Raw genomic sequence first — 22183 nt, 5'->3', positions numbered from 1 at the left:
TGATGGAAAATACTACACTTTCATGGGAACCTGCACCTACACCTTGGCCAGGAGTTGCCAGAATAAGACAGGTACAGTGGCACCATATTTCATCAGCTTCATTTCAAAAGCTTCAGCACTATTACAAAATTTCTATATTTCTAAGCTTAAAGTACACTGACTGGTACAATCCACACTCTACATATATATATATAGCTGAGATAAGATATCCCCAGTACTGGTGTGTCTCTGTCAAACTACTTTGGGGAGCATCTGTACTTTACTCTCTGTTGGACTCATGTGGCCTTCGCTAAATTTCTAGGGCCCTGGTTCTCGGTGGAGGCCAAGAATGAAGAAAGGGGAGTAGCAGGTGTCTCATACCTGCGCAAATTGTATGTGACTGTCAATGGAGTCACAGTCACGATGATGAAGAGCAGGAGGACATTGGTTAGTAGAAACTGGTGTGCTCCTAGCCACTGGGAATTGTGCTGTGGTAACGGATTAAGGGACTTAATTCTTCATGCCTTCATCATCTGATCGTCTGTTCAGGGCAGTCTGATATCCAGCAGAGACTGTCATCATTCTCCAACTCCATATCCTTCATGATGAAAATGTAGTCTTGCTTATTCCTTGTATTGTGACACTCTGCTCCCTCCCTCCCTCCCTCCCTCTCAGGTGAACGGACTGCAGGTCTCCCTGCCTCACTCGCCCTCTCCATTCATCTCTCTCTCCCTGGCTGGTCAATATGTCACCCTGCAGACCACCTTTGGTCTGACTGTGCGCTGGGATGGAAACCACTATGCTCAAATCTCTGTCCCCAGGTGAGTCTCGGAACAGAAGGTCAACAAATCACGTGAGGGGAGGAATTAAGGACATAACCTTGAAGTAGCCCCAATATTGTACGATTGGTGGCTCAGTTTTATCTCAAGTCAGTAATTTCACTCTTTTTGTTTTGACCCTTCAGCTCCTACTCTGAGCAAATGTGTGGTCTCTGTGGAGACTACGATGGAAACTCCAACAACGACTTCAAAAAGCCAGGTGGTGCATTAGCTGGTAACTCGGATGAGTTTGGCAACAGTTGGCAAACAGAAGAGGATGAAGATGACAGGTCAGTTCCCATACCTGTGCTCCTGTTACTTTAATATGGAACATTTGTGTTCCACATCACACCATAATTGTTTTTTTTTTGTTTCACAGGTGTGAGTCTGACAACAAACCTGACCCCCCTTGTGACCCCAGCCTGGAAGCAGAGGTTTCCAAACCAGAGAAATGTGGGAAGCTGAATGACACTCAGGGACCGTTTAGGTGAGCACACACGTCATAGGTTGCAGCTCCTGCTTTTCGAGTAATATTGACAAACTGGAACAATCCCCGAATCAGCTGAATTGAGTGATGACAGGTTTCAAGTACCCTTGCATTTGTAACTTAACTATGGTATAATGAGTGATGAATCTAAGATATTTGTTGCTTTAGCTCCAGTCTCATGCCTGTTTGTCCTGCATGGTCTCTATCCCTCATTAGGGACTGCATAAAGGTGGTGGACCCCCGGACCTACTTCCTCAGCTGTGTATATGACATGTGTCGTTACGACGGACTTCTGCAGACCTTGTGTGACCAGTTGCAGGCATACACAGATGCTTGTTTGAGTGCTGGAGCACCAGTCCACCAGTGGAGGGACCCGGACTTCTGTCGTGAGTCTGAGGATTAAATATACAGTATTTATGAGATCAAATATAATGATGACTGAACTGAAACACCAGGCTGCACAATATGAAAGTGTGTGCTGAGTGAAACATCTCCGTCTGCTGCAGCTCTGCCATGCCCACCCAACAGCCACTACTCCCTGTGTGTGAGCTGTCCGGAGACCTGCGTGGGACCGAATGTAGGAGGGCCAGGTTGTGTAGAGCGCTGTGTGGAGGGATGCCAGTGTGATCCCGGATTTGTTCTCAGCAACGATCGCTGTGTCCCTCTCAAAGACTGCGGCTGTGTGGACCCTGAGGGCGCTTACCATCCAGTGAGCCTCCTTCCTAAAGCAAATGATCAAACTCCCATCTCTGTACCATATGAAATGGCAGGATAAAAGCTGTGTCTGTTTGTCCGTTAGGCTAACGAGAGCTGGTACGTGGAGAGTTGTACCCAGCGATGTCTGTGTCGAGGAGAAGGAGTGATCGAGTGTCACGAAACTAGCTGTGGCCCTTCAGAGTCCTGTCAGCTGCAAGACGGAGAATATGGTTGTCATCCTCTAGGTATGACACACAGTATATCGGCTTTGAACTTTTAACCACATGGAGCATTTATGGAGGTGCCTCTGAAGGGCAAACGCATCTGGTTCAACAGAAATTTCATATTTTTCCAGCATATAGAAAAGCTGTCGTGATTGTATTAATGTGAAGCTTCTGAACATGGCTCTCCTGCACAGTGACTGAATGGTCCTAAGTTTCCAGTGTAAAAGGGAGAGGAAATGTCTTCAATTGTATAAAATATTTGTATTAGTTATATGTAAGGTTGGGTGTCACAAAATTTTGAAATTCCAACAAATGGTAGTGAAGAGATTTCAAAAAGGAGTCATCATCAAATCAGTTCTAAATGTCTCATCATTGCTTAAAATACAGAAAACAGATAAAGCACAACTGTAATTGGAATTATTATAAAATGTTTATTATTTTATATTGAAAGAAAAACAAAAGAATGTCAGAATTTAACTATTCACTTCTTTCCATCAACACTTACCACGTCTAAACCAACAACATCAACAGTAACTACCACTAAACCACCAACTACCACCACCACTAGACCACCACCAACCACTCCCCCAGGTAAGCAGTTTGTGTCAGTTACACAAAAGCCCCGCTATTGCAACTTTAAACAGCAGAAATTTCTGTGTAACCTCTGACTATTATCTTCTCCTCTTCTGCTACCCACCCTACAGTGGAATGTCCCCCCAACTCCCAGTACATTCAATGCGGACCAGCATGCATCCCAAGCTGCCAGGAACCATCCAGCAACTGCACCGGGTCTTGCATCAGCGGCTGCTTCTGTGACCCAGGCTATGTGTACCGCGGAAAACGCTGCGTGCCCCTTCACGAGTGTGGCTGTTTAGACGAGCATGACAACTATTATGAGGTAGAAGCGCAGGGTGTGAAGACACAAATTTCTGCAAAATAATCTGCAATTACCTGAATTTGACTTCATTATATCTACTATATTTAACTGAGAGTGTGAATATTATGTTTTGTGAGGGTCTGCTCATTTAAAATATAAAGCCTCTTCACTTAGTACTGTCCTACCTCAACTAATTCAGTTTGTTAAATGTTATCTGACTGTGGGATTAAAAGACAAGTCACTTGACAATCTATTAGAATCAGGTCCTCCCTGAAAACAGCACCGTCTCTTCTGTCTCTTTTTCGTGACGTTCCAACTAGTCGGGAGAGATTGTCTTTGGTGACGGCTGCTCCAAGCTTTGCCGCTGTGCTGGAAACTACACACTCAGCTGTGTGGACAACTCCTGTATTCCCACGGAGGAGTGTCGAGAGGTCAATGGCGTGTCAGGCTGCTACCCCAAAGGTAGGGAACCTAAAGTCTCAGTAAATATTAGCCTTAACCAAATGTTCACACATGACTGAGTGATTTTGCTTATACGCAGCAGATTTGTAAACAACAGCAATATTCTTATGTGTGCAATGTACAGCTACTTGAAATCAGCGCTGGCCTATTTTCCTTGCCTGTTGGAGTGCATAATGTTCATTGCATCCTTCAGCATCTTCCCACCAATTATGTTTAACCTTCTATATTAATCTGCTTCCAATGTTACTCTCCAGACACGTCCACCTGCACAGTGTCAGGTGACCCGCACTATACCACGTTTGATCGACGTTTCTACGACTTCATGGGCAACTGCAGCTACCTGTTGGCCAAGCCATGCAACACCACCTTGGCCCCACCCTTCGCAGTGTATGCCGACAACGAGAACCGATACAACGCCCTGTCCGTCAGCTACCTGAAAGCTGTGCATGTACACACCCTGGGAGTTGTCGTGTCGATCTTGAAGGGTGGAGTGGTGCAGGTGAGACAGGGAGCTCCACAGAGTCACAGAAGCAATGGGGGCATCAAATTAGACTTATGTTTCTGCAGATCAAGGAGTAAGTGAGAAGGATGAGCTTAACTATCAAAGAGAGAACTCCATGCCTGAATAGACTGATGAGTATGCCGCATCCCTCACTGTGATCTCCTCTCGCAGGTGAATGGGACCAGAGTAAACCTGCCTGCCAACCCGGCACAGGGACTGTCTGTCTTCCAGCAGGGGACAGTCTACACAGTGGTGGCAGATTTTGGGGTGACTGTGCGCTATGATGGCAACCACTACATGGACATCAAAGTTACCAGCGAGTGAGTTACACCACAGGATATTAATTACTCTGTTCATGAACACATTCATCACTTTCCAGTGTTTCCACCACTGCAGTAATTCACTTATGGTTTCAGCTAAAAGATCTTGCCCTTTGCCTTTCTCTGTACAGCTACAAGAATGTTCTTTGTGGTCTGTGTGGTGACTACAATGCAAACCCCAATGATGACTTCCGTACTCCCACTGGTCAACTCGTCACAGATGCCAACGAGTTTGGCCACAGCTGGAATTCTGATCCAAAGTGAGAACAACTTGATTGCATTAAAAGTGTGAAATGGAGTTGGGTTAATCTCCCAGGTAATGTCATGACTTTATTGCCGACTTCTTGCAGCTGCAACAAGAAACCCAATGAGACCATCCCTGAATGCACAGACAACGAGCTGGATGTGTTCCAGAGTCCAGCATATTGTGGAATCTTGCTGGACGACAAGGGACCATTCGCTGTCTGTCACCCAAGGGTCAACCCCAATGTGAGTTACCATGTCAAAACATATATCATTCAAGGTTAAAGTCAGAAATGCTCATAACGTTTCAGTGACTAGTAATCATCAGATTGCACCGAGTTATCCAAAGTAGAAGAGGATTTATCATTCCGGTAAATTGAGATCTCCCTCTGCAGAAATTCTTCAAAGATTGTCTGTTTGACCTCTGCGCTCTGGGTGGAGCTCAGTCATCATTGTGTGAGGCTCTGGAGTCCTACGTCAAGGAGTGCCAGGACCGAGGAGTTGATGTGGGGCCCTGGAGGAATAGCACCTTCTGTCGTGAGTGGCTGCTACTTTGCAGTAATCACTTATGGCCCATTCTTGAAATGGTGTTTATTTAAAGACCCAAAACTGCAACCATTTCATATGACACAACTGTACCATATAACTGCTTCTCCACAGCTCTACGCTGCCCCCCCAACAGCCACTATGAGGTGTGTGCTCCCGTCTGCCCTCCATCCTGCACCCCTCCCAGTCCAGAGCAGTGCAACAGCCCATGCGCAGAGGGATGCGTTTGCGACCCAGGATACGTCTACAGCTCAGGGCAGTGTGTCAAACGAGAGACCTGTGGCTGCCAGTACAATGGGCAGTACTACCAGGTGAGGTGGCTACATTGTTATGTGGTGTCAGTACGTCCATTTCATTATTCTGACAGCAACTGACACCTCTGGTCTTTCTCACAGCCAGGAGAAGAATTCTACACCGAGGGCTGTCAGTCAAAATGCAAGTGCGAGGGTGGTGTTGTGACTTGCACAGAAGGTTCATGTCCTCCACAACACATCTGTGAGCTTCAGAACGGACAGCTTGGCTGCTACCCCATAAGTAAGATCTCTCATTTATTGACGATCTACTGCCATTAAATATGAACAGAGACATTCACATTAACCTCACTGGCTCATTCTGAAGGTACAGAGGACTGCATCATATCTGGAGACCCACACTATACCACCTTTGATGGAAAATACTACACTTTCATGGGAACCTGCACCTACACCTTGGCCAGGAGTTGCCAGAATAAGACAGGTACAGCGGCACCATATTTCATCAGCTTCAATTCTAAAGCTTCAGCGCTATTACAAAATTTCTATATTTCTAAGCTTAAAGTACACTGACTGGTACAATCCACACTCTACATATATATATATATAGCTGAGATAAGATATCCCCAGTACTGGGCTGTCTCTGTCAAACTACTTTGGGGAGCATCTGTACTTTACTCTCTGTTGGACTCATGTGGCCTTCGCTAAATTTCTAGGGCCCTGGTTCTCAGTGGAGGCCAAGAATGAAGAAAGGGGAGTAGCAGGTGTCTCATACCTGCGCAAATTGTATGTGACTGTCAATGGAGTCACAGTCACACTGATGAAGAGCAGGAGGACATTGGTTAGTAGAAACTGGTGTGCTCCTAGCCACTGGGAAATGTGCTGTGGTAACGGATTAAGGGACTTTGTCTTATTCTTCATGCCTTCATCATCTGATCGTCTGTTCAGGGCAGTCTGATATCCAGCAGAGACTGTCATCATTCTCCAACTCCATATCCTTCATGATGAAAATGTAGTCTTGCTTATTCCTTGTATTGTGACACTCTGCTCCCTCCCTCCCTCCCTCCCTCTCAGGTGAACGGACTGCAGGTCTCCCTGCCTCACTCGCCCTCTCCATTCATCTCTCTCTCCCTGGCTGGTCAATATGTCACCCTGCAGACCACCTTTGGTCTGACTGTGCGCTGGGATGGAAACCACTATGCTCAAATCTCTGTCCCCAGGTGAGTCTCGGAAGAGAAGGTCAACAAATCACGTGAGGGTAGGAATTAAGGACATAACCTTGAAGTAGCCCCAATATTGTACGATTGGTGGCTCAGTTTTATCTCAAGTCAGTAATTTCACTCTTTTGGTTTTGACCCTTCAGCTCCTACTCTGAGCAAATGTGTGGTCTCTGTGGAGACTACGATGGAAACTCCAACAACGACTTCAAAAAGCCAGGTGGTGCATTAGCTGGTAACTCGGATGAGTTTGGCAACAGTTGGCAAACAGAAGAGGATGAAGATGACAGGTCAGTTCCCATACCTGTGCTCCTGTTACTTTAATATGGAACATTTGTGTTCCACATCACACCATAATTGTTTTTTTTTTGTTTCACAGGTGTGAGTCTGACAACAAACCTGACCCCCCTTGTGACCCCAGCCTGGAAGCAGAGGTTTCCAAACCAGAGAAATGTGGGAAGCTGAATGACACTCAGGGACCGTTTAGGTGAGCACACACGTCATAGGTTGCAGCTCCTGCTTTTCGAGTAATATTGACAAACTGGAACAATCCCCGAATCAGCTGAATTGAGTGATGACAGGTTTCAAGTACCCTTGCATTTGTAACTTAACTATGGTATAATGAGTGATGAATCTAAGATATTTGTTGCTTTAGCTCCAGTCTCATGCCTGTTTGTCCTGCATGGTCTCTATCCCTCATTAGGGACTGCATAAAGGTGGTGGACCCCCGGACCTACTTCCTCAGCTGTGTATATGACATGTGTCGTTACGACGGACTTCTGCAGACCTTGTGTGACCAGTTGCAGGCATACACAGATGCTTGTTTGAGTGCTGGAGCACCAGTCCACCAGTGGAGGGACCCGGACTTCTGTCGTGAGTCTGAGGATTAAATATACAGTATTTATGAGATCAAATATAATGATGACTGAACTGAAACACCAGGCTGCACAATATGAAAGTGTGTGCTGAGCGAAACATCTCCGTCTGCTGCAGCTCTGCCATGCCCACCCAACAGCCACTACTCCCTGTGTGTGAGCTGTCCGGAGACCTGCGTGGGACCGAATGTAGGAGGGCCAGGTTGTGTAGAGCGCTGTGTGGAGGGATGCCAGTGTGATCCCGGATTTGTTCTCAGCAACGATCGCTGTGTCCCTCTCAAAGACTGCGGCTGTGTGGACCCTGAGGGCGCTTACCATCCAGTGAGCCTCCTTCCTAAAGCAAATGATCAAACTCCCATCTCTGTACCATATGAAATGGCAGGATAAAAGCTGTGTCTGTTTGTCCGTTAGGCTAACGAGAGCTGGTACGTGGAGAGTTGTACCCAGCGATGTCTGTGTCGAGGAGAAGGAGTGATCGAGTGTCACGAAACTAGCTGTGGCCCTTCAGAGTCCTGTCAGCTGCAAGACGGAGAATATGGTTGTCATCCTCTAGGTATGACACACAGTATATCGGCTTTGAACTTTTAACCACATGGAGCATTTATGGAGGTGCCTCTGAAGGGCAAACGCATCTGGTTCAACAGAAATTTCATATTTTTCCAGCATATAGAAAAGCTGTCGTGATTGTATTAATGTGAAGCTTCTGAACATGGCTCTCCTGCACAGTGACTGAATGGTCCTAAGTTTCCAGTGTAAAAGGGAGAGGAAATGTCTATAAAATATGTGCATTAGTTATATGTAAGGTTGGGTGTCACAAAATTTAGAAATTCCAACAAATGGTAGTGAAGAGATTTCAAAAAGGAGTCAAATCAGTTCTAAATGTCTCATCATTGCTTAAAATACAGAAAACAGATAAAGCACAACTGTAATTGGAATTAGTATAAAATGTTTATTATTTTATATTGAAAGAAAAACAAAAGAATGTCAGAATTTAACTTTTCACTTCTTTCCATCAACACTTACCACGTCTAAACCAACAACATCAACAGTAACTACCACTAAACCACCAACTACCACCACCACTAGACCACCACCAACCACTCCCCCAGGTAAGCAGTTTGTGTCAGTTACACAAAAGCCCCGCTATTGCAACTTTAAACAGCAGAAATTTCTGTGTAACCTCTGACTATTATCTTCTCCTCTTCTGCTACCCACCCTACAGTGGAATGTCCCCCCAACTCTGAGTACATTCAATGTGGACCAGCATGCATCCCAAGCTGCCAGGAACCATCCAGCAACTGCACCGGGTCTTGCATCAGCGGCTGCTTCTGTGACCCAGGCTATGTGTACCGCGGAAAACGCTGCGTGCCCCTTCACGAGTGTGGCTGTTTAGACGAGCATGACAACTATTATGAGGTAGAAGCGCAGGGTGTGAAGACATAAATTTCTGCAAAATAATCTGCAATTGCCTGAATTTGACTTCATTATATCTACTATATTTAACTGAGAGTGTGAATATTATGTTTTGTGAGGGTCTGCTCATTTAAAATATAAAGCCTCTTCACTTAGTACTGTCCTACCTCAACTAATTCAGTTTGTTAAATGTTATCTGACTGTGGGATTAAAAGACAAGTCACTTGACAATCTATTAGAATCAGGTCCTCCCTGAAAACAGCACCGTCTCTTCTGTCTCTTTTTCGTGACGTTCCAACTACAGTCGGGAGAGATTGTCTTTGGTGACGGCTGCTCCAAGCTTTGCCGCTGTGCTGGAAACTACACACTCAGCTGTGTGGACAACTCCTGTATTCCCACGGAGGAGTGTCGAGAGGTCAATGGCCTGTCCAGCTGCTACCCCAAAGGTAGGGAACCTAAAGTCTCAGTAAATATTAGCCTTAACCAAATGTTCACACATGACTGAGTGATTTTGCTTATACGCAGCAGATTTGTAAACAACAGCAATATTCTTATGTGTGCAATGTACAGCTACTTGAAATCAGCGCTGGCCTATTTTCCTTGCCTGTTGGAGTGCATAATGTTCATTGCATCCTTCAGCATCTTCCCACCAATTATGTTTAACCTTCTATATTAATCTGCTTCCAATGTTACTCTCCAGACACGTCCACCTGCACAGTGTCAGGTGACCCGCACTATACCACGTTTGATCGACGTTACTACGACTTCATGGGCAACTGCAGCTACCTGTTGGCCAAGCCATGCAACACCACCTTGGCCCCACCCTTCGCAGTGTATGCCGACAACGAGAACCGATACAACGTCCTGTCCGTCAGCTACCTGAAAGCTGTGCATGTACACACCCTGGGAGTTGTCGTGTCGATCTTGAAGGGTGGAGTGGTGCAGGTGAGACAGGGAGCTCCACAGAGTCACAGAAGCAATGGGGGCATCAAATTAGGCTTATGTTTCTGCAGATCAAGGAGTAAGTGAGAAGGATGAGCTTAACTATCAAAGAGAGAACTCCATGCCTGAATAGACTGATGAGTATGCCGCATCCCTCACTGTGATCTCCTCCCGCAGGTGAATGGGACCACAGTAAACCTGCCTGCCAACCCGGCACAGGGACTGTCTGTCTTCCAGCAGGGGACACTCTGCACAGTGGTGGCAGATTTTGGGGTGACTGTGCGCTATGATGGCAACCACTACATGGACATCAAAGTTACCAGCGAGTGAGTTACACCACAGGATATTAATTACTCTGTTCATGAACACATTCATCACTTTCCAGTGTTTCCACCACTGCAGTAATTCACTTATGGTTTCAGCTAAAAGATCTTGCCCTTTGCCTTTCTCTGTACAGCTACAAGAATGTTCTTTGTGGTCTGTGTGGTGACTACAATGCAAACCCCAATGATGACTTCCGTACTCCCACTGGTCAACTCGTCACAGATGCCAACGAGTTTGGCCACAGCTGGAATTCTGATCCAAAGTGAGAACAACTTGATTGCATTAAAAGTGTGAAATGGAGTTGGGTTAATCTCCCAGGTAATGTCATGACTTTATTGCCGACTTCTTGCAGCTGCAACAAGAAACCCAATGAGACCATCCCTGAATGCACAGACAACGAGCTGGATGTGTTCCAGAGTCCAGCATATTGTGGAATCTTGCTGGACGACAAGGGACCATTCGCTGTCTGTCACCCAAGGGTCAACCCCAATGTGAGTTACCATGTCAAAACATATATCATTCAAGGTTAAAGTCAGAAATGCTCATAACGTTTCAGTGACTAGTAATCATCAGATTGCACCGAGTTATCCAAAGTAGAAGAGGATTTATCATTCCGGTAAATTGAGATCTCCCTCTGCAGAAATTCTTCAAAGATTGTCTGTTTGACCTCTGCGCTCTGGGTGGAGCTCAGTCATCATTGTGTGAGGCTCTGGAGTCCTACGTCAAGGAGTGCCAGGACCGAGGAGTTGATGTGGGGCCCTGGAGGAATAGCACCTTCTGTCGTGAGTGGCTGCTACTTTGCAGTAATCACTTATGGCCCATTCTTGAAATGGTGTTTATTTAAAGACCCAAAACTGCAACCATTTCATATGACACAACTGTACCATATAACTGCTTCTCCACAGCTCTACGCTGCCCCCCCAACAGCCACTATGAGGTGTGTGCCCCCGTCTGCCCTCCATCCTGCACCCCTCCCAGTCCAGAGCAGTGCAACAGCCCATGCGCAGAGGGATGCGTTTGCGACCCAGGATACGTCTACAGCTCAGGGCAGTGTGTCAAACGAGAGACCTGTGGCTGCCAGTACAATGGGCAGTACTACCAGGTGAGGTGGCTACATTGTTATGTGGTGTCAGTACGTCCATTTCATTATTCTGAGAGCAACTGACACCTCTGGTCTTTCTCACAGCCAGGAGAAGAATTCTACACCGAGGGCTGTCAGTCAAAATGCAAGTGCGAGGGTGGTGTTGTGACTTGCACAGAAGGTTCATGTCCTCCACAACACATCTGTGAGCTTCAGAATGGACAGCTTGGCTGCTACCCCATAAGTAAGATCTCTCATTTATTGACGATCTACTGCCATTAAATATGAACAGAGACATTCACATTAACCTCACTGGCTCATTCTGAAGGTACAGAGGACTGCATCATATCTGGAGACCCACACTATACCACCTTTGATGGAAAATACTACACTTTCATGGGAACCTGCACCTACACCTTGGCCAGGAGTTGCCAGAATAAGACAGGTACAGCGGCACCATATTTCATCAGCTTCTATTCTAAAGCTTCAGCGCTATTACAAAATTTCTATATTTCTAAGCTTAAAGTACACTGACTGGTACAATCCACACTCTACATATATATATATAGCTGAGATAAGATATCCCCAGTACTGGTGTGTCTCTGTCAAACTACTTTGGGGAGCATCTGTACTTTACTCTCTGTTGGACTCATGTGGCCTTTGCTAAATTTCTAGGGCCCTGGTTCTCAGTGGAGGCCAAGAATGAAGAAAGGGGAGTAGCAGGTGTCTCATACCTGCGCAAATTGTATGTGACTGTCAATGGAGTCACAGTCACACTGATGAAGAGCAGGAGGACATTGGTTAGTAGAAACTGGTGTGCTCCTAGCCACTGGGAATTGTGCTGTGGTAACGGATTAAGGGACTTAATTCTTCATGCCTTCATCATCTGATCGTCTGTTCAGGGCAGTCTGATATCCAGCAGAGACTGTCATCATTCTCCAACTCCATATCCTTCATGATGAAAATGTAGTCTTGCTTATTCCTTGTATTGTGACACTCTGCTCTCTCCCTCCCTCCCTCCCTCTCAGGTGAACGGACTGCAGGTCTCCCTGCCTCACTCGCCCTCTCCATTCATCTCTCTCTCCCTGGCTGGTCAATATGTCACCCTGCAGACCACCTTTGGTCTGACTGTGCGCTGGGATGGAAACCACTATGCTCAAATCTCTGTCCCCAGGTGAGTCTCGGAACAGAAGGTCAACAAATCACGTGAGGGGAGGAATTAAGGACATAACCTTGAAGTAGCCCCAATATTGTACGATTGGTGGCTCAGTTTTATCTCAAGTCAGTAATTTCACTCTTTTGGTTTTGACCCTTCAGCTCCTACTCTGAGCAAATGTGTGGTCTCTGTGGAGACTACGATGGAAACTCCAACAACGACTTCAAAAAGCCAGGTGGTGCATTAGCTGGTAACTCGGATGAGTTTGGCAACAGTTGGCAAACAGAAGAGGATGAAGATGACAGGTCAGTTCCCATACCTGTGCTCCTGTTACTTTAATATGGAACATTTGTGTTCCACATCACACCATAATTGTTTTTTTTTTGTTTCACAGGTGTGAGTCTGACAACAAACCTGACCCCCCTTGTGACCCCAGCCTGGAAGCAGAGGTTTCCAAACCAGAGAAATGTGGGAAGCTGAATGACACTCAGGGACCGTTTAGGTGAGCACACACGTCATAGGTTGCAGCTCCTGCTTTTCGAGTAATATTGACAAACTGGAACAATCCCCGAATCAGCTGAATTGAGTGATGACAGGTTTCAAGTACCCTTGCATTTGTAACTTAACTATGGTATAATGAGTGATGAATCTAAGATATTTGTTGCTTTAGCTCCAGTCTCATGCCTGTTTGTCCTGCATGGTCTCTATCCCTCATTAGGGACTGCATAAAGGTGGTGGACCCCCGGACCTACTTCCTCAGCTGTGTATATGACATGTGTCGTTACGACGGACTTCTGCAGACCTTGTGTGACCAGTTGCAGGCATACACAGATGCTTGTTTGAGTGCTGGAGCACCAGTCCACCAGTGGAGGGACCCGGACTTCTGTCGTGAGTCTGAGGATTAAATATACACTATGAGATCAAATATAATGATGACTGAACTGAAACACCAGGCTGCACAATATGAAAGTGTGTGCTGAGCGAAACATCTCCTTCTGCTGCAGCTCTGCCATGCCCACCCAACAGCCACTACTCCCTGTGTGTGAGCTGTCCGGAGACCTGCGTGGGACCGAATGTAGGAGGGCCAGGTTGTGTAGAGCGCTGTGTGGAGGGATGCCAGTGTGATCCTGGATTTGTTCTCAGCAACGATCGCTGTGTCCCTCTCAAAGACTGCGGCTGTGTGGACCCTGAGGGCGCTTACCATCCAGTGAGCCTCCTTCCTAAAGCAAATGATCAAACTCCCATCTCTGTACCATATGAAATGGCAGGATAAAAGCTGTGTCTGTTTGTCCTTTAGGCTAACGAGAGCTGGTACGTGGAGAGTTGTACCCAGCGATGTCTGTGTCGAGGAGAAGGAGTGATCGAGTGTCACGAAACTAGCTGTGGCCCTTCAGAGTCCTGTCAGCTGCAAGACGGAGAATATGGTTGTCATCCTCTAGGTATGACACACAGTATATCGGCTTTGAACTTTTAACCACATGGAGCATTTATGGAGGTGCCTCTGAAGGGCAAACGCATCTGGTTCAACAGAAATTTCATATTTTTCCAGCATATAGAAAAGCTGTCGTGATTGTATTAATGTGAAGCTTCTGAACATGGCTCTCCTGCACAGTGACTGAATGGTCCTAAGTTTCCAGTGTAAAAGGGAGAGGAAATGTCTTCAATTGTATAAAATATTTGCATTAGTTATATGTAAGGTTGGGTGTCACAAAATTTTGAAATTCCAACAAATGGTAGTGAAGAGATTTCAAAAAGGAGTCATCATCAAATCAGTTCTAAATGTCTCATCATTGCTTAAAATACAGAAAACAGATAAAGCACAACTGTAATTGGAATTATTATAAAATGTTTATTATTTTATATTGAAAGAAAAACAAAAGAATGTCAGAATTTAACTATTCACTTCTTTCCATCAACACTTACCACGTCTAAACCAACAACATCAACAGTAACTACCACTAAACCACCAACTACCACCACCACTAGACCACCACCAACCACTCCCCCAGGTAAGCAGTTTGTGTCAGTTACACAAAAGCCCCGCTATTGCAACTTTAAACAGCAGAAATTTCTGTGTAACCTCTGACTATTATCTTCTCCTCTTCTGCTACCCACCCTACAGTGGAATGTCCCCCCAACTCCCAGTACATTCAATGCGGACCAGCATGCATCCCAAGCTGCCAGGAACCATCCAGCAACTGCACCGGGTCTTGCATCAGCGGCTGCTTCTGTGACCCAGGCTATGTGTACCGCGGAAAACGCTGCGTGCCCCTTCACGAGTGTGGCTGTTTAGACGAGCATGACAACTATTATGAGGTAGAAGCGCAGGGTGTGAAGACACTAATTTCTGCAAAATAATCTGAAATTGCCTGAATTTGACTTCATTATATCTACTATATTTAACTGAGAGTGTGAATATTATGTTTTGTGGGGGTCTGCTCATTTAAAATATAAAGCCTCTTCACTTAGTACTGTCCTACCTCAACTAATTCAGTTTGTTAAATGTTATCTGACTGTGGGATTAAAAGACAAGTCACTTGACAATCTATTAGAATCAGGTCCTCCCTGAAAACAGCACCGTCTCTTCTGTCTCTTTTTCGTGACGTTCCAACTAGTCGGGAGAGATTGTCTTTGGTGACGGCTGCTCCAAGCTTTGCCGCTGTGCTGGAAACTACACACTCAGCTGTGTGGACAACTCCTGTATTCCCACGGAGGAGTGTCGAGAGGTCAATGGCGTGTCAGGCTGCTACCCCAAAGGTAGGGAACCTAAAGTCTCAGTAAATATTAGCCTTAACCAAATGTTCACACATGACTGAGTGATTTTGCTTATACGCAGCAGATTTGTAAACAACAGCAATATTCTTATGTGTGCAATGTACAGCTACTTGAAATCAGCGCTGGCCTATTTTCCTTGCCTGTTGGAGTGCATAATGTTCATTGCATCCTTCAGCATCTTCCCACCAATTATGTTTAACCTTCTATATTAATCTGCTTCCAATGTTACTCTCCAGACACGTCCACCTGCACAGTGTCAGGTGACCCGCACTATACCACGTTTGATCGACGTTTCTACGACTTCATGGGCAACTGCAGCTACCTGTTGGCCAAGCCATGCAACACCACCTTGGCCCCACCCTTCGCAGTGTATGCCGACAACGAGAACCGATACAACGCCCTGTCCGTCAGCTACCTGAAAGCTGTGCATGTACACACCCTGGGAGTTGTCGTGTCGATCTTGAAGGGTGGAGTGGTGCAGGTGAGACAGGGAGCTCCACAGAGTCACAGAAGCAATGGGGGCATCAAATTAGACTTATGTTTCTGCAGATCAAGGAGTAAGTGAGAAGGATGAGCTTAACTATCAAAGAGAGAACTCCATGCCTGAATAGACTGATGAGTATGCCGCATCCCTCACTGTGATCTCCTCTCGCAGGTGAATGGGACCAGAGTAAACCTGCCTGCCAACCCGGCACAGGGACTGTCTGTCTTCCAGCAGGGGACAGTCTACACAGTGGTGGCAGATTTTGGGGTGACTGTGCGCTATGATGGCAACCACTACATGGACATCAAAGTTACCAGCGAGTGAGTTACACCACAGGATATTAATTACTCTGTTCATGAACACATTCATCACTTTCCAGTGTTTCCACCACTGCAGTAATTCACTTATGGTTTCAGCTAAAAGATCTTGCCCTTTGCCTTTCTCTGTACAGCTACAAGAATGTTCTTTGTGGTCTGTGTGGTGACTACAATGCAAACCCCAATGATGACTTCCGTACTCCCACTGGTCAACTCGTCACAGATGCCAACGAGTTTGGCCACAGCTGGAATTCTGATCCAAAGTGAGAACAACTTGATTGCATTAAAAGTGTGAAATGGAGTTGGGTTAATCTCCCAGGTAATGTCATGACTTTATTGCCGACTTCTTGCAGCTGCAACAAGAAACCCAATGAGACCATCCCTGAATGCACAGACAACGAGCTGGATGTGTTCCAGAGTCCAGCATATTGTGGAATCTTGCTGGACGACAAGGGACCATTCGCTGTCTGTCACCCAAGGGTCAACCCCAATGTGAGTTACCATGTCAAAACATATATCATTCAAGGTTAAAGTCAGAAATGCTCATAACGTTTCAGTGACTAGTAATCATCAGATTGCACCGAGTTATCCAAAGTAGAAGAGGATTTATCATTCCGGTAAATTGAGATCTCCCTCTGCAGAAATTCTTCAAAGATTGTCTGTTTGACCTCTGCGCTCTGGGTGGAGCTCAGTCATCATTGTGTGAGGCTCTGGAGTCCTACGTCAAGGAGTGCCAGGACCGAGGAGTTGTTGTGGGGCCCTGGAGGAATAGCACCTTCTGTCGTGAGTGGCTGCTACTTTGCAGTAATCACTTATGGCCCATTCTTGAAATGGTGTTTATTTAAAGACCCAAAACTGCAACCATTTCATATGACACAACTGTACCATATAACTGCTTCTCCACAGCTCTACGCTGCCCCCCCAACAGCCACTATGAGGTGTGTGCTCCCGTCTGCCCTCCATCCTGCACCCCTCCCAGTCCAGAGCAGTGCAACAGCCCATGCGCAGAGGGATGCGTTTGCGACCCAGGATACGTCTACAGCTCAGGGCAGTGTGTCAAACGAGAGACCTGTGGCTGCCAGTACAATGGGCAGTACTACCAGGTGAGGTGGCTACATTGTTATGTGGTGTCAGTACGTCCATTTCATTATTCTGAGAGCAACTGACACCTCTGGTCTTTCTCACAGCCAGGAGAAGAATTCTACACCGAGGGCTGTCAGTCAAAATGCAAGTGTGAGGGTGGTGTTGTGACTTGCACAGAAGGTTCATGTCCTCCACAACACATCTGTGAGCTTCAGAACGGACAGCTTGGCTGCTACCCCATAAGTAAGATCTCTCATTTATTGACGATCTACTGCCATTAAATATGAACAGAGACATTCACATTAACCTCACTGGCTCATTCTGAAGGTACAGAGGACTGCATCATATCTGGAGACCCACACTATACCACCTTTGATGGAAAATACTACACTTTCATGGGAACCTGCACCTACACCTTGGCCAGGAGTTGCCAGAATAAGACAGGTACAGCGGCACCATATTTCATCAGCTTCATTTCTAAAGCTTCAGCACTAAAATTTCTATATTTCTAAGCTTAAAGTACACTGACTGGTACAATCCACACTCTACATATATATATATAGCTGAGATAAGATATCCCCAGTACTGGTGTGTCTCTGTCAAACTACTTTGGGGAGCATCTGTACTTTACTCTCTGTTGGACTCATGTGGCCTTCGCTAAATTTCTAGGGCCCTGGTTCTCAGTGGAGGCCAAGAATGAAGAAAGGGGAGTAGCAGGTGTCTCATACCTGCGCAAATTGTATGTGACTGTCAATGGAGTCACAGTCACACTGATGAAGAGCAGGAGGACATTGGTTAGTAGAAACTGGTGTGCTCCTAGCCACTGGGAAATGTGCTGTGGTAACGGATTAAGGGACCTTGTCTTATTCTTCATGCCTTCATCATCTGATCGTCTGTTCAGGGCAGTCTGATATCCAGCAGAGACTGTCATCATTCTCCAACTCCATATCCTTCATGATGAAAATGTAGTCTTGCTTATTCCTTGTATTGTGACACTCTGCTCCCTCCCTCCCTCCCTCCCTCTCAGGTGAACGGACTGCAGGTCTCCCTGCCTCACTCGCCCTCTCCATTCATCTCTCTCTCCCTGGCTGGTCAATATGTCACCCTGCAGACCACCTTTGGTCTGACTGTGCGCTGGGATGGAAACCACTATGCTCAAATCTCTGTCCCCAGGTGAGTCTCGGAACAGAAGGTCAACAAATCACGTGAGGGGAGGAATTAAGGACATAACCTTGAAGTAGCCCCAATATTGTACGATTGGTGGCTCAGTTTTATCTCAAGTCAGTAATTTCACTCTTTTTGTTTTGACCCTTCAGCTCCTACTCTGAGCAAATGTGTGGTCTCTGTGGAGACTACGATGGAAACTCCAACAACGACTTCAAAAAGCCAGGTGGTGCATTAGCTGGTAACTCGGATGAGTTTGGCAACAGTTGGCAAACAGAAGAGGATGAAGATGACAGGTCAGTTCCCATACCTGTGCTCCTGTTACTTTAATATGGAACATTTGTGTTCCACATCACACCATAATTGTTTTTTTTTTGTTTCACAGGTGTGAGTCTGACAACAAACCTGACCCCCCTTGTGACCCCAGCCTGGAAGCAGAGGTTTCCAAACCAGAGAAATGTGGGAAGCTGAATGACACTCAGGGACCGTTTAGGTGAGCACACACGTCATAGGTTGCAGCTCCTGCTTTTCGAGTAATATTGACAAACTGGAACAATCCCCGAATCAGCTGAATTGAGTGATGACAGGTTTCAAGTACCCTTGCATTTGTAACTTAACTATGGTATAATGAGTGATGAATCTAAGATATTTGTTGCTTTAGCTCCAGTCTCATGCCTGTTTGTCCTGCATGGTCTCTATCCCTCATTAGGGACTGCATAAAGGTGGTGGACCCCCGGACCTACTTCCTCAGCTGTGTATATGACATGTGTCGTTACGACGGACTTCTGCAGACCTTGTGTGACCAGTTGCAGGCATACACAGATGCTTGTTTGAGTGCTGGAGCACCAGTCCACCAGTGGAGGGACCCGGACTTCTGTCGTGAGTCTGAGGATTAAATATACAGTATTTATGAGATCAAATATAATGATGACTGAACTGAAACACCAGGCTGCACAATATGAAAGTGTGTGCTGAGCGAAACATCTCCGTCTGCTGCAGCTCTGCCATGCCCACCCAACAGCCACTACTCCCTGTGTGTGAGCTGTCCGGAGACCTGCGTGGGACCGAATGTAGGAGGGCCAGGTTGTGTAGAGCGCTGTGTGGAGGGATGCCAGTGTGATCCCGGATTTGTTCTCAGCAACGATCGCTGTGTCCCTCTCAAAGACTGCGGCTGTGTGGACCCTGAGGGCGCTTACCATCCAGTGAGCCTCCTTCCTAAAGCAAATGATCAAACTCCTATCTGTGTACCATATGAAATGGCAGGATAAAAGCTGTGTCTGTTTGTCCGTTAGGCTAACGAGAGCTGGTACGTGGAGAGTTGTACCCAGCGATGTCTGTGTCGAGGAGAAGGAGTGATCGAGTGTCACGAAACTAGCTGTGGCCCTTCAGAGTCCTGTCAGCTGCAAGACGGAGAATATGGTTGTCATGCTCTAGGTATGACACACAGTATATCGGCTTTGAACTTTTAACCACATGGAGCATTTATGGAGGTGCCTCTGAAGGGCAAACGCATCTGGTTCAACAGAAATTTCATATTTTTCCAGCATATAGAAAAGCTGTCGTGATTGTATTAATGTAAAGCTTCTGAACATGGGTCTCCTGCACAGTGACTGAATGGTCCTAATTTCCAATGTAAAATCCATACTATTCAATTCTGGAAAAAAATTGCTTTAATACAATGCAAAGTTACATATTGATAAAATAACCATATTTTACTCAGTTTCAGATAATTTTGAAATTCCAGAAAGCTTGGTGGGGAGCTTTAAAAAAACGAGGCATCAAGAAATTGCTTCTAAACTTCTATCATTATTGCTTAAAAAACAGAAAACAAAATGCATTTTTGTAATATGCCAAATTTCAGGAAAGAGGAACAAGTAATGTTTGTGGTACAAAAATGGGAGAACATAGACAGTCATTATTAACTTGAAACAGTGAAATAGGAAAAAAATAAGTGAAGGAGAAAAAAATTCCTTATGGATGTAATTAAGTTGAAGTCGTCTAGGTTCATGTCACAGTTTAAGGAACACAAGGACACAGACTATTTGGTAAATGGTTTAAGTTGTAACAAAAAAGATTTCCTTACAAAGGAGGTTGCAATAGACACCCAAAGACTGGTACTGAAAGATAGTAATTATATTCATTCAAGTCAGATAATGTAGCCACTAAGTCATTGAGCATGGAAGTTAGCATGATGGGATGAGCAGCGTCTTGGTTGAGATATTCTGTATGATCTCTGGTTCATTCAATATACAGCTGTTAAAGCGAAATTAACAGTTTCTTAATATTGTGTTTCACAGTAGGCTGTTTGTCAGAATGTGACTTTGACACCTTCGATGACTTGTGTGGCTGGACTACTGAAGCACCTGCAGAAATTGTTGGCTGGGAGCAGTGGCCTGGGTCCACAGAAACAGAGGGAACTGGGCCGGATGATGACTACTCCAAACCCGGGCGTGAGTGACACTGCACACATTGCGCAGCCTATGGCCAGACAGCTCAGTAACAGGGAACTGTATGGGATGGAATCTCATACTTATATTGTCTGGAAGGCAGAGGTTTATAGTATGACTTTGGTTGAATATATGTTAATGTTAAATTCTGCTAAATGACGACATCAGGCTGATATAGAGCTAACTGGTTGGAAAGACAAAAAACAATGAGGTTTCAGTGAGGAAACAGGACATCCAGGCCCTGTAAATCATTCTGGTTATGTTTTTTGTGTTTTATGCCTGGGTTACAATTTTTGCTTTTCTCTTGTGTAGTTTCTAGTCGTTCTTAGAGCTCCTATTTCATTTTACAGCTTAAGCATCAAAACCATGTTTTGTTTACGTTCATCCTGCCAAGACACTACCCTTTAATCACATATGCCACACAGCAGGCCACAACATATTTAAAGTACAGGACAAAGTATCCAAAAAGAAGAAATGATATTCATCACAGAAGTTCTGATAATGGCCTCCTTTGTTTTCTGCACAGTTGGCCTATACCTACTTTTGGACTCGAGTTATGCCAAGAAAGGAGCGGCAGCAGAGCTCTTAAGCCCTGCCATTTCCTCAGCAGGCTGTCTGCAGCTCTCTTTCCACTACTACATGTATGGTACTGCCACCACAATGACAATCAATGTCTACGCTATCCCTGTGGGTAAGAACCTCAAAGGCAATATGTGTCAAGTTCCTCTTAGTTTTCATGCTAATCTGGTGTATGTTAGAATCTGTTTGCATGTTATGGAAATCTGTCTATCTGCTAAGGAGGCACACTGGGAGCCCCCCTGATGAGTCTAATAGGGAATCAAGGGCGGGGCTGGAAGAAGGCAGAGGCGCACTATGCTGGCAAAGGAGACATACAGGTGCTGCATGACTGGTCACTCTACTTGCATATTTATACTACATTGCCCAGTATTTCTTGCCACATGAGTAGATATTCTGCAACTTGATACTGATACTTTATTTCCCCCAGTTTGTGATCCAAGGTGTTTATGGAGAGACCGACAAGACAGACCTGGCTGTGGACAGTGTCTGTGTTACAGCATGTCAAGGTGCCCAAACGTCTTCAGCATTTACTTCTTCAGTATTTACTATACAATGGCTTTCAGCATTTACCTAAAATAATGTGGAATATTAGAACGAGCTGTCCCTGCTGTAAGCCTATACTAGTAATGTGGGAGGATGATGGACAGGTGGAAAATAGGTTGTAACCATATTAAAAACATTTACAAAATCCATCTCTATGAATTAAAATCTGCATTGCATCTGTAATAATTTAGCAACCAACAAAAATAAAAGAAAAATAAAAGAATGAGGTTGTTTTATATCTGAAATTAATCAAACCCTGGGTAATTTTAAGAAAAAATATGCAATTTAATGTAATCTCCAGGAACATCAACTACCAGTAAACCATCAACCACATCACCAGCAACCACAACAAAACCACCAACTACCACCACTAAACCA

The 22183-nt window shown here is 45.4% G+C and overlaps 1 protein-coding gene across 1 annotated transcript in view; it reads left to right on the top strand.

Annotated features, from left to right (window-relative positions):
* The window catches only part of LOC125750262 (IgGFc-binding protein-like), a 53641-nt gene that overhangs the window by 4504 nt on the left and 26954 nt on the right, over positions 1–22183 (top strand). The window contains exons 4-39 of the mRNA XM_049027765.1: positions 2084–2225; positions 2736–2795; positions 2909–3102; positions 9215–9356; positions 9611–9855; positions 10030–10178; positions 10310–10438; positions 10529–10667; positions 10817–10958; positions 11082–11278; positions 11363–11501; positions 11586–11702; positions 11933–12057; positions 12286–12431; positions 12575–12718; positions 12808–12915; positions 13132–13301; positions 13418–13620; positions 13711–13852; positions 14536–14729; positions 15029–15170; positions 15425–15669; positions 15844–15992; positions 16124–16252; positions 16343–16481; positions 16631–16772; positions 16896–17092; positions 17177–17315; positions 17400–17516; positions 17742–17866; positions 18100–18245; positions 18389–18532; positions 18622–18729; positions 18946–19115; positions 19236–19438; positions 19529–19670. Of these exons, the coding sequence (XP_048883722.1) occupies positions 2084–2225; positions 2736–2795; positions 2909–3102; positions 9215–9356; positions 9611–9855; positions 10030–10178; positions 10310–10438; positions 10529–10667; positions 10817–10958; positions 11082–11278; positions 11363–11501; positions 11586–11702; positions 11933–12057; positions 12286–12431; positions 12575–12718; positions 12808–12915; positions 13132–13301; positions 13418–13620; positions 13711–13852; positions 14536–14729; positions 15029–15170; positions 15425–15669; positions 15844–15992; positions 16124–16252; positions 16343–16481; positions 16631–16772; positions 16896–17092; positions 17177–17315; positions 17400–17516; positions 17742–17866; positions 18100–18245; positions 18389–18532; positions 18622–18729; positions 18946–19115; positions 19236–19438; positions 19529–19670 (5464 nt within the window). The remainder of the gene's footprint in view (positions 1–2083; positions 2226–2735; positions 2796–2908; positions 3103–9214; positions 9357–9610; positions 9856–10029; positions 10179–10309; positions 10439–10528; positions 10668–10816; positions 10959–11081; positions 11279–11362; positions 11502–11585; positions 11703–11932; positions 12058–12285; positions 12432–12574; positions 12719–12807; positions 12916–13131; positions 13302–13417; positions 13621–13710; positions 13853–14535; positions 14730–15028; positions 15171–15424; positions 15670–15843; positions 15993–16123; positions 16253–16342; positions 16482–16630; positions 16773–16895; positions 17093–17176; positions 17316–17399; positions 17517–17741; positions 17867–18099; positions 18246–18388; positions 18533–18621; positions 18730–18945; positions 19116–19235; positions 19439–19528; positions 19671–22183) is intronic.

The sequence above is a fragment of the Brienomyrus brachyistius genome, chromosome 10, assembly GCF_023856365.1.
Source record: "Brienomyrus brachyistius isolate T26 chromosome 10, BBRACH_0.4, whole genome shotgun sequence".
In the NCBI taxonomy this organism is placed as follows: domain Eukaryota; kingdom Metazoa; phylum Chordata; class Actinopteri; order Osteoglossiformes; family Mormyridae; genus Brienomyrus; species Brienomyrus brachyistius.
The sequence above is the reverse complement of the archived record's forward strand: the minus strand, read 5'-3'. Positions and strand labels throughout refer to the sequence as shown.